This window comes from Moschus berezovskii, chromosome 1, assembly GCF_049115385.1.
Source record: "Moschus berezovskii isolate FMDL1 chromosome 1, NW_MosBer_1.0, whole genome shotgun sequence".
Classification (NCBI taxonomy): domain Eukaryota; kingdom Metazoa; phylum Chordata; class Mammalia; order Artiodactyla; family Moschidae; genus Moschus; species Moschus berezovskii.
The window spans coordinates 142,012,286-142,027,166 of NC_142460.1; the positions used below are offsets into that span (position 1 = coordinate 142,012,286).

Here is a 14,881-nt window from a genome sequence, read left to right on the forward strand (position 1 = left end):
ATTGTGGCCCATTTAAAGGATTTGCAGTGGTAATTTTCACCACACTCCACATTTGCCGGAACTGCTTTTCGGGCAGAATCCTCATGGAAGATACTGTCCTGGAATAAATACAGTTTGTTGAATGACCGAATGGATGAATGCCTTTCATTTCCTTTGATAATTTTAGAATTCACCATTCATTAAGATCCTCATCTTCACTTCTCATTCAGTTCAGTTCAGTTCAGTTTAGTCGCTCAGTCGTGTCTGACTCTCCGTGACCCCATGAATCACAGCACGCCAGGCCTCCCTGCTGCTGCTGCTGCTGCTAAGTCACTTCAGTTGTGTCCGACTCTGTGCGACCCCATAGACGGCAGCCCACCAGGCTCCCCCATCCCTGGGATTCTCCAGGCAAGAACACTGGAATGGGTTGCCATTTCCTTCTCCAATGTGTGAAAGTGAAGTCGCTCAGTCATGTCCTACTCGTAGCGACCCCATGGACTGCAGCCCACCAGGCTCCTCTGTCCATGGGATTTTCTAGGCAAGAATACTGGAGTGGCTTGCCATTGCCTTCTCCACCAGGCCTCCCTATCCATCACCAACTCCCGGAGTTCACTCAAACTCATGTCCACAGAGTTGGTGATGCCATCCAGTCATCTCATTCTCTGTCGTCCCCTTCTCCTCCTGCCCCCAACCTTTCCTAGCATCAGAGTCTTTTCCAGTGAGTCAACTCGTCGCATGAGGTGGCCAAAGTATTGCAGTTTCAGCTTTAGCATCAGTTCTTCCAATGAACACCCAGGATTGATCTCCTTTAGAATGGACTGGTTGGATCTCCTTGCCGTACAAGGGACTCTCAAGAGTCTTCTCCAGCACCACAGTTCAAAAGCATCAATTCTTTGGCGATCAACTTTCTTCACAGTCCAACTCTCACATCCATACATGACCACGGAAAAAACCATAGCCTTGACTAGACGGACCTTTGTTGGCAAAGTAATGTCTCTGCTTTTTAATATACTATCAAGGTTGGTCATAACTTTCCTTCCAAGGAGTAAGCGTCTTTTAATTTGATGGCTGCAATCAGCATCTGCAGTGATTTTGGAGCCCCCCAAAATAAAGTCTGACACTGTTTCCACTGTTTTTCCACCTATTTCCCATGAAGTGATGGGACCAGATGCTATGATCTTTGTTTTCTGAATGTTGAGCTTCAAGCCAACCTTTTCACTCTCCTCTTTCACTTTCATCAAGAGGCCTTTGAGTTCCTCTTCACTTTCTGCCATAAGGGTGGTGTCATCTGCATATCTGAGGTTATTGATATTTCTCCCAGCAATCTTGATTCCAGCTTGTGCTTCTTCCAGCCCAGCGTTCCTCATGATGTACCCTGCATATAAGTTAAATAAGCAAGGTGACAAAGTGGGAAAATAGGTACCAAGCAACTGTTTTATACTTGATGCCTGGAAATAATAAAACCTGGTAAAATAAACTCTTACCTGATTGTTCAGCTTCAACACAAGAAACAATGTGGTTTATCAATCTTTTAATATCATTATTGATCCTGACATGAAAAGCAAAAAAAAAAGTGTTGATAATACCATTGCAGTATAGCTGAAGTTCTTTAATAGGGTGCTTGGCCAAAGGCAGACAAGCAAACAGAAACACAGTCCTTTTTCTTCTTGCTTTTTTTTTGGGAATAGGAAAAGTAAGGTGAAGCAAGAGTTGGCTTAGTTTGCACAGAGGAAGTCAGGTCTGCCCCAGTCATATGGCACTGGGGACCTCAGTGGGGATGAGGGGGTGCCTCTCACACAAAAGCTCACCCTCCGGAGTGAGGTCACTGAGTCATACCTCTGGGTCATGTCCGTGAGAGGCTTTCTCTAGAAGTGGCGCCTGCATTGTGTCCCCGGCTTTCTCACCCCAGGGATAAACGCTGGTAAATAAACCCCTTCAGGAGGGAACTATGATTATTACAGCCTCAAGTGGGCTCACTCTGCACTTCAGGACTGACTGCAGTTCTGTGTGACTCAGCTCTCTGCCCAGATGGAGCAGGTTCGGAAAAGCTGGATTCGTGTAGATGGATGCCCGAGGCTGGCTGAGGTGGAAGTGCCCGAAGACCTTCCACGCTGCTTCGGCTCCTACTGCTGCTGATTTCAACAAGTGGGGACTTCTTGGCACCACTGAGGTGGAAGTTGAGGATTAGAGCCTGGTAGTTAAAAATACAGACCCTGTCATTCATTTGGAATTCCAGAGAACTCTGAAATTTTTTGAATTTGCAAGTGAATGGTAGAGACCGGAAGCATGCACCAAAATAATGCTTCTGGTGTTGTATCATCTTTTATTAGAGGATCCTAAAAAAAACCCCACTTATGTATGAGTTATTATTCCTGTGTCATAGACTGCAACTACGTTTGATTGAAAATCTGACCGGAACCTTTTAACTATAAATTCCTTGTGGTTTCAAAGAAGGGTGAGCTTTCTCAGCCAACACACTTGTGTTATGTGAACAGTTACCTTTATTGTATAGCATAAGAGAGTCAGTTTTTATAGCTTTAGGACTTAGTCTATGAATGGTATGAATGTTTCTAATGGATGTGTCAGCTAGGTACATTTGCAGCTTGGCTTTCACCTCTTTGTATCTTTTATTCTTATGCATTGGACTAGCAAGTGATGGTGATGTTTAGCATTTTGGCAGAACAGAAAAAGAATTATTGTAATGTAATGAAAGCTGCTTTAGGACGAAGAATCATCAGTTGGGCTGACAATAGGAAAGATGACAACTTGGGAGGGAGATTGGTCGCTTTAGAAAGAAAATAATACATCAGCTGTGCGTCTTTTCAGCCAAGTGAAGAGCCAGCACTTTATTCCAATTGTCAATGTATTCAAAAGACAGGTCCTTATTATCCAGCTGGACTGATAGGGTTAAACAGAGGGGAACAATTTACTCATGGCTACTAATCAGACTGGGTTGCTACTTTAAATGAGGGCTTTGAGCTGCTACTGCTATGGGGCTTCCACTGTGATCAGCTCCTACTATTCCCTGGGTTTGCGTGGCTCAGTGGTAAAGAATCTGCCTGCCAGTGCAGGAGACGCAGGAGACGTGGGTTTAATTCCTGGGTTGGGAAGATCCTCTGGAGAAGGAAATGGCAACCCACTCCAAAATTCTTGCCTGGGAATTCCCATGGACCGTGGAGCCTGGTGGGCTACAGTTCATGGGGTCGCAAAAATGTTGGACATGACTGAGAGACTAAACAACACGAGGAACTGTCTGGAGAGTGTATGTTTCTGAACCTGGGAGAATTATAAGTGTGCATGCCAGCTGTCTTTGTTCTCGTGATTAAGACCCATCTCTTGTGTCAGTCGGAAGAGCCAAGTATCACTGGCAAAAAAGCAAAACACAACAAAAGGCTCCACTCAAAGAAATGCAAGATATGAGTAAGATATGATGTGTCATTTCCTAGGTCTTGAAATTTAAATCAGAACACACTACCCACATGTTAAATGTAACAGAAAGACAGCATTTATCCCTGAACTACAACAGAAAAGTGAACCAGCTTTTACGTATTTGTATTTTAATTCTAATTGGGGAAAATTTTTCAAATTTTTATGTGAGTCCTGGGCAAGTCTTCTTGCCATCTGGTACAGGATTAAACATTGGCATAGCATTTGTTTTCTGCTGACAGTGGGTCCAATTTATTTGGCAAGACCTGCCTGGGAAATTATCAACCTCATGCAAATCTGCTTCAGTTTTCATTTTTAACACTGATGAGTTTAGCTGAATGGGTTCACAACAAGCAAGCTGCAAACCTATTTTAGTTAGCAGTTTTTAAGCAAAACTTCTTCAGTCTGTATAAACATTTGTTATAACATTAAGAGGGTGGTGAATTGGCCTAGTAAGTAAAAAAAAGAGCTTTAAATGTCTGATATTTAAAAATAAGATTTTTTACCTATGCCCTCAGTTGGGCTTGTGAAGATTCTGGGGGTTCCAGGAGTATTGTTTTTCAAATGCCTACCACGTGTAGGACACCTTGCTCTGCCTCCGCTGGGTCTTTTCTGTCGTCAAAAGAACTTGTGTTCCATTGTAAGAGAAATATTAGTACCCCCCCCCCCCAAAAAAAAAAGAAAGAATGAAGGGAGAGGTTAAAGAGAAACTGGGATTGGCAGGAGGATGAAGCCAAGAAGCAGTGAATATGAATTGAGTTTTGAGTAAGTCATAGGAGCCTGGCAGGCTACAGTCCATGGGGTTACAAAGAGTCAGACAGGACTGAACAACTAACACTTGCACTTTCATAACACTTAGAGCCTTTATAGTCCCGTCTCTTTGGTGTGGTTGTCTATAACTGGGCTTCTCTGGTGGCTCAGACAATGAAGAATCTGCCTGTAGTGCAGGAGACCTAGGTTTGATCCTTGGGTCAGGCAGATCCCCTTGAGAAGGAAATGGCAACCCACTCCAATGTTCTTGCCTGGAGAATCCCATGGACAGTGGAGCCTGGAAGGCTACAGTCCATGATGTCGCAAAGAGTCAGACATGACCGAGCGACTAACACGTGCACATAATCATCTGTCTAGATGGTAGTAGGGAAGAAGAAGCTGCTTTTAAGTCCTGCCCTAACAGCTCGGTTGAGGGAGCCCCGAGTAATGTCCAACACAACTAATGTAAAACTCTGTAATATATTAAGAGAGGAGGAAGAGTAAAATGGTCAAACACTTAGACTTACACGTGAAATCTTTGCCCACATATATAAGCAAACAGCTTATGTTGCTATGAACTCCAAATTCTTTCAAAATTAAACACTCATAATAGTTACTATTTCTGTATCTTTGTATGCTTCCAGCAATACAAAATGTATTACATAGGCTTTCTGTATTTCAGAAAGTCTTTGTTGTGTGGCTTCCTTCCATGAAGTTAGTGTAATAGGTCATGAACTGGGGGGTAAATTTATCCAAAAAGCACCAAGCCTCTTCCTGGGCTATGCCCTCAGTTGGGTATAGCCCAGCTTCTTAGCTATAAGAAGCTGGTGGATTCTGTTTTTGCAGATAAGATTTTATCTTTGCCTTTCATGGTTCTGCGGCCAGTAAAGATTTTATATTTCATAAAATGATTTTCATTTTTATGCCTAACAAGTGCACGTGCGCCATAGGTATTATACAGTCCAGGCTTCTTGAGCTAAAGGTTGCCAGCCTGGGGCTGGAGGCTGAAGCTGTTTTCTGTGAGTTCACTGGCTAAGGAGGTGAGCTTGAGAAGCAAAGTGAACTGGTCATGAAATTGGCAGGTGACCTCGGTGATTACAGGCTTCCCAGAACAGCCATTTTTTTCACCCTCAGTAAAAGGAACTGGAGCATTTGTTGGCTTTTTTACCCCTGACTCATGGATACGGGTGCTGAGACCAGGATGGGTTAAATGGCTTGTCCGCTTAGGTCACATGGGGTCGGAGCTGTATTAAAACTCAGGCACATGTAGGGATCCCCTGGAGATCTGGTGCTTAGGACTCTTGAGCTTTCACTGCTGAAGGTGAGGGTTGGATCCCTGGTTGGGGAACTGGATATCCCACAAGCTGTGAGGTGTGGCCAAAACAAAGAAACACAACAAAACCCAAAAAACTCAGGTATGTGTGACTCCCAGCCTGTGGTCTTTCCAGAAGACACAGTTGCTTCACACTGTCTCCCAGTAGGATGTCAAGGGTCATGGGGACCTCAGACCCAGCTATTCTAGGGATGAATCTGGAGGTGTGTTAGAGAAGGGATTGTCAGATAGAGAGGGTGGGGAAGGGATGGGAGGACAGAAGGAAAACCTGAGAGACTGGGGGAGGGAAGCCTGGAGGCCATTGTCCTCATCCAGGTGAAAGTTCATGCAAATAGGAGCTAAATTAACAATCTCCTGGAGGCTGTTGGGAGGGGCCAGGCCTGTAGGGGAGGGTGATTGGGAGAGTGGTAATGCTGCCCCCTCCCCCACTGATTTCAATGATATTCTAACCCCAAACACAGAATGTTCCTAACACATAAAATGGCTTTCCCAACTTGTGTCTGTATTGAAGAACACATTCAAATTCTAGAAGGAAAAATTATTTAACACAACGCAGCTTTCCATAAACTACCATTTCCAACCTAATATCTTCTCAGAGAAGTGCTTGACCTTTCTTGCCCCTGGGCAAACATGCAGGTCCTCAGAACTGAAGCTCTCACAGGCCCTGGTGTGGTTGTACATTTGTCCTTTATAAGATTGTGAAGAAAGGCAGTCTGGGAAGTTGTGGTCAAAGGGGCCCCTAAAGGAAGAGGAAAAGATTCCCTTACCTTTTTAACAGGTGCCATTTCCATTGCCCACCACCCTGGGCTTTCATGAGAAATCCTTGCAGATATCTTTTTTTTTTTTTTTCAGTCCAGGAATATTGGGTGTTTGAGAGTGTGTATTAAGAAGAGTTTTTCTTTCCTTTAGAGACTGGCTTTCTTTATAAAAAGCATTGAGACAGGTAATTGAATCCATTTCCCTTCTTACTTTGGCCACTCAAAAATAGGAGCCAAATCTCTAGTTTATCTCCAGTAACTTTTTAGTACCTATGACCTGCATTTTCATGCATCATTTTCCTTTTTTGTCTTTTTGCACCTTCAGAAGTGTTTTTATTTTTACTGGTTATGAAAACAGTACATTATCACTGTTCAAAACTGGAAAGTATAGAAGAGTTTAGATTAGGGGGAAAAATCTCCAGTGAGCATACTTGTTTACATGTATGTGTGCTCAGTCGTGTCCAACTCTGCAACCCCATGGACTGTAGTTCGTCAGGCTCCTCTGTCCATAGAATTGTCCAGGCAAGAATACTAGAGTGGGTTGCCATGCTCTCCTCCAGGGGATTTTCCCGACCCAGGGATCGAACCTGAGTCTCCTGTGGCTCCTGCACTGCAGACAGATTCATTCTGCTGTGCTACCTGGGAAGCCCATCACTTGCATTTATCAGCCTAAATACTTCGGTATCTTTTTTCCTTTTGGTTCCTTTATTTAGGGAAGTAGGGCTGTGCTGGGTCTTTGTTGTGGTGAGTGGGCTTGTGTAATTGTGTCACTTAGTTGCCCCACAGCATGTGGAATCTTAGTTCCCTGATCAAGGATTGAACTATTGTTCCCTGCATCGGTAGGTGGATTCTTGACCACTGGACCACCAGTGAAGTCCTCTGTTCCACTTTTGTATGAAAGCTGTGTAGAATGTGTGTTCATAGAGTATATGCTAATTTACATATATAAGTGTATATAAATATTACATATGTAAATTTTTAAGGGAAACTGGACTTAAAGCAGCAGAGAGACATTTTCTTTGTTTCCTTCATCGTTTCTTTCTCCCTTTTCTTTCATCATTTTTTTTTTTTCTTTTTTTCCCCCTTAGATGTTTGCTTGAAGTGGACTCAGCAAGAGAGTGACATCAGACAGGGGTGGGAGTAGTAGGGAAGTGGAGATTAATTGAGCTAAACTGCGGGTCCTGGCAAAGAGTAAGGCTGCACTGAGAAATACAAGAAAGGAAGTGACTCAGTAGCTCTGAGAGAGGGAGCAGAGATGAGGCAGCAGCATGAAACAGAGATGGTTTATCCTACGGTTGGGAATAGGGTGAGGGGAGCTAGATGAATTTAGTTTTCAAATCAAATCATGAATGGTGGATTAAGTTCTTATGAGCAATGCCCTTGCTCTTGGCATTCAGACCAAGAGTCACCCTGGATGTCACATAAACTGAGCTTTAAAGTAGAACTGCCCTGGGGTCGATTGGTGTGCAGGGGCTGGGAAGTGGAGTGGCTTTCTTCTGAGAATTGTTTCAGAGCAAAGAGAACTTCTTCTCAGAGTTGTTTCAGAGCAAAGAGAGCTGCTCACGTATGAAAGGCTCCCCCTTGTACTCAAGTCTTTGGGGAATACAGTGAGTGACACATTTAATTATCAAACCCTCTGGGAACAAAACTCCTTTAAAAGCGTTGGAGGGGTGTGGAGTTTGAAGGGTGGGCTGAGGAGGCTCCCACGGTTGTGGGGGGAGTTTTGGGCTTGCTTGAAGCTGTGGCTGAGTTGTGCACCTCTGGGGTCAGATCTCTTAGGATGAAGGTCAGAGTGTCTACCCAGAAAAGCCCTGCCCTCTCTCCTAGGGGATGGAGGCTGTCAGCCGCAGTGGCTGTCTTCAGACAAGCTAGGCTCCCCTACCACTTTGGGCGTGAGCCTTTCTGCTCTCTGCAGACTTGAGAGCCCCAGCCCACTTGTTCAGAATGGGAAGGGTGAGAGGGGGACTGGCATTTGAGAATCCATCATTCCGGTTCCCGTATTGTTCTGATCACTGACAGGGAGCTGAGTGTGTACACAGCAATATCCTTAAATGTCTCCCAGGTGGTAAAGAACCCACCTGCCAGTGCAGAGACATAAGAGATGCAGGTTTGATCCCCGGGTTGGAAAGATCCCCAAGAGAAGAGTGTGGTGACCCACTCCAGTATTCCTGCCTAAAGAATCCCAGACAAAGGAGCCTGGCGGGCTATGGTCCATAGGATCGCCAAGAGTTGGACACGACTAAAGCGACTGAGCATGCACAGTATATATCACTGTGACTGCTTCTCACTCTGGGCTGTGCTCGTGCTGGTTCTATGGCAGTGTCAGTATATTCATGGTGTCAGGGGATCTAAGAAAGGTTCATGAAATAGAGAAGGATGCCTCCCTTTTTGGTACAGTGGAAAATATTTCTTCCTTGCCATGTGTTTTAGTAATATGGAATCCTGAAGGAATAGGTAGTCACAGGGTTTCTTAGCTCTAATTACTTTGCTAAAGGGAGCTTACTCAACTTTGACATCCTCGTCAATTGTTCCCTCTTTTGGAAGACTGTGACAAACCCCCTGAGGCTGGCTATGAGTTTCCACGAGACCAAAGGTTGACAGAGAATTTTATGAACTCTTTGAACAGAATTACTGTTGTTAACCTTGAAGGTGTAACTAAGACAGTTGTTTCTTGATCCTTAGATAGTTGATTTTTGTCTTTTCAGTTCAGTCTCCTCACCACCACCACCACCACCCTCCTCAAGATCGTCTTAGTTTTTTATTTTTATTCCTCCCAATTTATTTTTGATTATATTTTTAGGACTCCTATAGTATGAAACTCTACAGTTAAATTTAATTTTGCCTCTTTTATGGAAGCTGACTTTTTTTTCTTTTCCTTTTAAAGCGTACTAATTTTAAAGGCCTCCTTGGGAAAACATCCAAGTTTTCACTCAAGGAGATGAATGAGCGTCCCATGGCAATAACTGCTAGTCTGGGATGAAGAAATCTGAAGAAGAGTTTTAGCAGAGGCTGTATTCAGATGTGAGGAAATGGGAGCAAAAGAAAAGATAAATATAACTCCATTACAAGAGAGTCACTGATTTAGGATTAAACCCAGTGATACTAATAGTGGTTTTCTACATGAAGGATTCAAAGGAAGTCATTGCTATTCAAAAGTAAGGTGTGTTTAAAAGAAACAAGATTGCTCTTTTTCACGTGGATCTAGAAGGATCTATAGCATGTGGGGTTGACATTGCCCTTTGGTTTGGGAGAGGCAGCCTAGTTACAAGGCTTAGAACAACAGTCTGACATTCAGCTTCTGCCATCAAAGTTTGTTGTCTTTGATAAATACAGAAAGATCTTTGGTATAGTTCAGAAAACAGTTTTGTGGCACCAAATGAGTTTGCTTATCTTTAAAAGAAAAACGTACTAAACTCTCAAAAAAGATTGAGTTTATGGAGTGACACAGGGTCTGTAAGGCACCAGAAGTGACTTGTGATGTGGTCTGGAAAGAGGTAGGAAAGCTAGAGGTCCCATCCATCTTTCTGAAGACATACTGGAGACTCTGGGCGGAGGCTGATGTCCTCCTGGTTTCTCTAAGATTAATAACAAAGCTTGGGTGTTGTATATGACCAAAAGTCTAATCATGTCTTATTCCCCAGAAGCCTTTATGCCTCAGTAATCTGGGTGTCTCCATAATCTAGCACTTCCTACGTGTATTTCCTGCTACTCTGTTCTCCAGCTACACACTTGTTACCTTGCATGGTAGAACATAAGCTTCCTGTGGACCTCACAGTGTCTTACCATTAGTAAGAGCTGTATAATGTCATGTTTACGAGATTGGTTTCATGGGTCCAGTCTTTGGGTGGGGCCAGGTGGAGGTGTCTCATTGTGTCAATTACATGGGAGCTGGGAGAGAATGGGAGGGCTGATGGGCAGGTGAGCAGGGTACTGCTTTGGGAGAGGAGTTTGTGCTATGGTATCCCAATGCTTGGATGGCAGTGAGCACTGGGGACTGGAGAACGTAGGCTCCTTGGACTTGGGGAGGTATGCTGGGGGTGGTCCATCCTTGGTAAGGCAGGAAACCCTTAAGAGGGCATTTGCACACAGAGGCAACCGGTCAACTAAATCATGGACTTATTGTCAGAGAGTCCCATGCCAAATCCCCATCATGGCCCGACTTGGATGGAGGGTAAGTAGGCAAGCTTGACTGGCTGGAAACAATGTGTCAACCTCCTGTAAGCAGATTCTAAAGGAAGAAAGGCCAGCATCATTTAACTGTTGTGTTGTTACTGGTGATGATGATAATGATGCTAACAATTAAAGAGATAATTGTTTTCCTTCTTTTAGTCACATAGAAAAAATCACCACATGGCAAGACCCTAGGAAGGCGATGAATCAGCCCCTGAATCATATGAACCTCCACCCAGCTGCCACTTCCACACCAGTGCCCCAGAGGTCCATGGCCGTGTCTCAGCCGAATCTTGGTAAGCTTTGACTTGGAGCTGGATAAATAGATGTTCAAGCAAGGGCCTCTGGAACTCAGAAGCAGCTTTGGTTGCCTCAGTGCCTACTCATGTACCCAGACAGTATCCTTTCCTCCCTTTTGGCTGCGTTACCCTTTCACTGCGCTTGCCGTCTTTTCTTGGCCTCTTGGCTATGTGGTTCATGACATGCTATCCAGCTTGACATTACAGAGCCAGCATCCTTTCCAGTTACCTTTATTGAAGCTCTTGGAAAAATCACTTAGGCCTCCTGTCTTCACCCACACCAAGGCAAGTAGGGTACTTATCCCTTTCCTGTGAATTTGGTCCCTGAAGACTACCAAAGGGTACAATTCTGGCCTCAAATCTCTTTGCTTCCTTCCTTTTCTTCTCCCTCATAATGTGCGACTGACACCAGACCAGGTATTTTCTTGCCTTATCTCATTCAGTCCTCACTACAACCCTACAGGAAGTGACAGCATTCCCATTTTATAGATGCAGAAACTTTCCCAAAGTCCCAGCTCGTGCACGAGTAGAGCCAGAGTTGAAACTGAGGTTGGTCTGGTTTGAGGATGCATTCAACCCTTGCATAATCTGCGCGTGGCTTCTCCCCACACCTACCCTAGGAAAAGATGGTTCACATTTCACTTCATTTTGAATAGGTGTGATTTTAGACTTGAGATTAGTTTCTGCTAATTGTAAAAAAATAAAATTCCACCCACTGGAGAGAATCAGGTGTGAATGAATACACTCCTGCAACAGAACCAATCAGCTTTTGTTGTTAGCCATTCTCCCATGCCCCTAAAAGTTATTTTAAAGTTTTTAAAAAGATAGTGCCATTTTCAGGTGATGTTTCCATTTAAGATCAGATGTCCAGATACTGTTTTATACGCAGAACAGAATTTTAGAGAATGAAAAGAATCTGTTGGATTTTCAACAATGAACAGATAAAAATGGAAGCAGTTTTCCTAGACACCCTCTGTTTTTAACTGTGGCTTAACCATGGTGAGTATGGACTCAAGGAGATCTGAGTCAGTATACTCAAGTAAATATATTGTCCCTTCTTTCAGGAAGTCTGGATCTACCATTTTAAAGCCTGCAGATGTAAAATATATACAAAAGGCAAATGACTTGGAACAGCCTCTGTTGTGTTTAGTATCTAAAGGTCAGATCAAGGAAAATGGTGCCAGTGCTTGTATGAGCAGTGGTAAACCAAAGCTTCCCATGAGTCCTTTGTCCCCAGTATATCAGAGCTCAAGTAAAAAGCAGATGTGAGCATAGCAAAGGAACCACAAATTAGGTAACATTAGACTGTTTCAGGGTTTCTTTAACCATTTAATTTTTACTGAAAGTTCTAAAGGCTGATTATTAAAGTATTATTGCTAACTTTGTAGTCAGTCTTAATTGGAAAAGATCTTTCATGGACCTGGTTAAAAAAATTCAAACACTTTTCAAAGGGGTGTCAAAAAGTAAGTCTCCCTGTGATCACCATGCCTCCGTCCTTTGTGTGTTGCCTGGAGTCAATCAGTGTTTCCAGTCTTATGTATATTTCTTCACATAAATGCTAGCACATGATATCCACTGTTCTGCACCTTAGTTTTTCCACTTTCATATCTGAACACACAAAGCTGTCTTTTTTTTTTTTTAATTACCCAATTATAAATATTTAACTGGACTCCATCTGATGGGTGTTTGGGTTTAGTGTGTTGTTAGTGCACCCAATATTGGAGTGAATATCCTTGTTTATGCTCTTTTATGTACTTCCCTTAAATTTTAAAAATTGCACAAGCAGGAAGAGGACTAGATTAGAAGGACTTTGGATGCTGAAAACTTAATGCTGAAAGCATCGGTGAGGTCCTCCCTCACCCTCCAACACACTCAAAGCCCAATTGTTGGTAAAGTTTATCTAAAGAAATTGTAATCAGCATGTCTGAAACAAGTTTACCTGTGGCTGAATGAAATGCTTTCCCCCAGATCTCTAATAAATTGGGGCAGTGAATTTCTCAAGACACACATTCTGGGATTTTTCCAATAATATTTGAGTGTTTGCCCACTACAGAGTGAGTTCCTAGCCTCTTGAGAATCACAGATGTATCCCAAGAATGGAAATATAGTGGGGAATCCAAAGTAAGCTCCAAAGACTGGGGATATTTAGAGTCACAATATGGTCCTAATAATAAATGGTTTACTCAGAGTATTTTATTTTAAGCTATAGCTTTGCCTGTAGTTTATATTCTCTATTATCGATCTTTAAAAATAGAACAGATTTTTCTACTTTTTCTGTTAAGATTTAACATGTGTTATTTTGTTTTCATTATTTTGAAAATAATAGGTATACATCTGTTTACATGGGTGAACTCCGGGAGTTGGTGATGGACAGGGAGGCCTGGCGTGCTGTGATTCATGGGGTCACAAAGAGTCGGACACGACTGAGTGACTGAACTGAACTGATTAATATTATTAGTGTGTATATGTATATAAACATATATATAAAGTCATTATTTTGAAAATAACTCAAAATTTTTAGGTCTGTTTTATCAACCACTTTTTTTTTCTTTTTTCCTTTTAAGTGGAGAAGATCCTTCTCTTCCTTCTACTTCTTAAATCTTGAATTTTGGTTTTTTCAATGTCATGCATCTGACAAATAAGTGAACTTAAGTCATATGTCCCCTTCACTGATGGGTATTTAGGTCCATGTGAAAATGATGTCAAAATACAATAAACATTACTGTCAGGTGATAGAATGAGCACCTTTAATTGTGGGAGACCCAGGTTTGATCGATCCCTGGGTTGGGAAGATCCCACGGAGAAGGGAATGGCAACCCACTGTAGTATTTTTGCCTGGAGAATTCCATGAACAGAGAAGCCTGGTGGGCCACAGTCTTTGGGGTCACAAAGAGTTGGACACGACTGAGCAACTATAATCAATGACATAGCAAAATATATTCAGCAATAAATCTCCTTATATTGCAATTCTGTGCTTTCCTGTGGATTAGAGCCATGGTCCTGGGAGTCAGGCTGTCAGAACTGGAGTCTTGGCTTTGCCTATAGGTGACTCTGTTAAGTTGCTTAATTCTGCCTCAGTTTCCCCATATGTAAAATGAGAATAATATTTACAGTGTGAGGAGGTTGTATGAGTTTATAAGTAAAGCGTGTAGATCCATGCCTGGCACATAACAAAATACTACCATCATTGTGTTTTGTGGAAATAAAATCTTTATTTTGTTTTATTTAATTATATGTTATATTTGAGGACCATTTCACTGTTCAAGTTAAAAGCTCTCAAAAAAAAAAAAAAAAAGAAAAAACAACCAGGAAAGATTTATTTTGGATTGGTTAGTATTCAAAGAGCTTTAAATTAGGAACACTATTTTTTACTTTCAGCGAGGATAGCGCCCCCTGGTGAAAATATTTCAGGTCTCCTCCCTTCCCCCGACCCCCTGCCAGTCCAGGAAACCTTTTGTCAGTCAGTGAGTCAGTTTTACAGTATTCCTTCCTGGAGAATTCCATGGACAGAGGAGCCTGAGAGGCTACGGTCTATGGGGACGGAAGAGTCGGACACGACTTAGCTGCTAAACCAGCACCACCACGTGAAAGTCGCTCAGTCGTGTCCCACTCTTTGTGACCCCATGGGCTATAGAGTCCGTGGAATTCTCCAGGCCAGAATACTGGAGTGGGTAGCCTTTTTCTTCTTCAGGGAATCTTCCCTGGAGGAATCGAACCGGGGTCTCCTGCATTTCAGGTGGATTCTTTACCAACTGAGCTATGAGGGAAGCTTTTGTCAGTGGTTATCTCATTTTTTCAGTGGATATATTCCTTAAATGTGGGTTGTAAGTCAAGTCATATTTTAATTGCAAGAGAAGACACCCATCACTTAAAGGCATCCTGGAATGAGTGACTTTGTGAAAGTCATTTGGTGAGTGACTTTGTGACCATACTTTTGTCAGGATGCAGATTTGTTGTGTAATTAACCTTGCTCTCTTTTCAAATGCCAAAGTAAAACAAAATAGACTCTCAGGGGGTTATTTCAAATAGCCCTCTCCAGCTTGGTCTAATTTTTAACGGAAATTTTTGTTTTCATGTTTACCAAATCGGATTGTCTGTTAGGTTTTATCCAATTTGATTCTGTCTGGGCAGATAGATCCCCTTTGAGTGTGAATCCCCAGAGATAC

At 42.7% G+C, this 14,881-nt stretch overlaps 1 protein-coding gene across 3 annotated transcripts in view; it reads left to right on the forward strand.

The window, feature by feature from the left end:
- Window positions 1-14,881, forward strand: part of WWTR1 (WW domain containing transcription regulator 1) — a 141,726-nt gene that overhangs the window by 70,556 nt on the left and 56,289 nt on the right. For all 3 annotated transcript variants that reach the window (XM_055411981.2, XM_055411972.2, XM_055411963.2), the window contains exon 3: window positions 10,576-10,712. In XM_055411981.2, coding sequence (XP_055267956.2) covers window positions 10,576-10,712 — 137 coding nt within the window. The remainder of the gene's footprint in view (window positions 1-10,575; window positions 10,713-14,881) is intronic.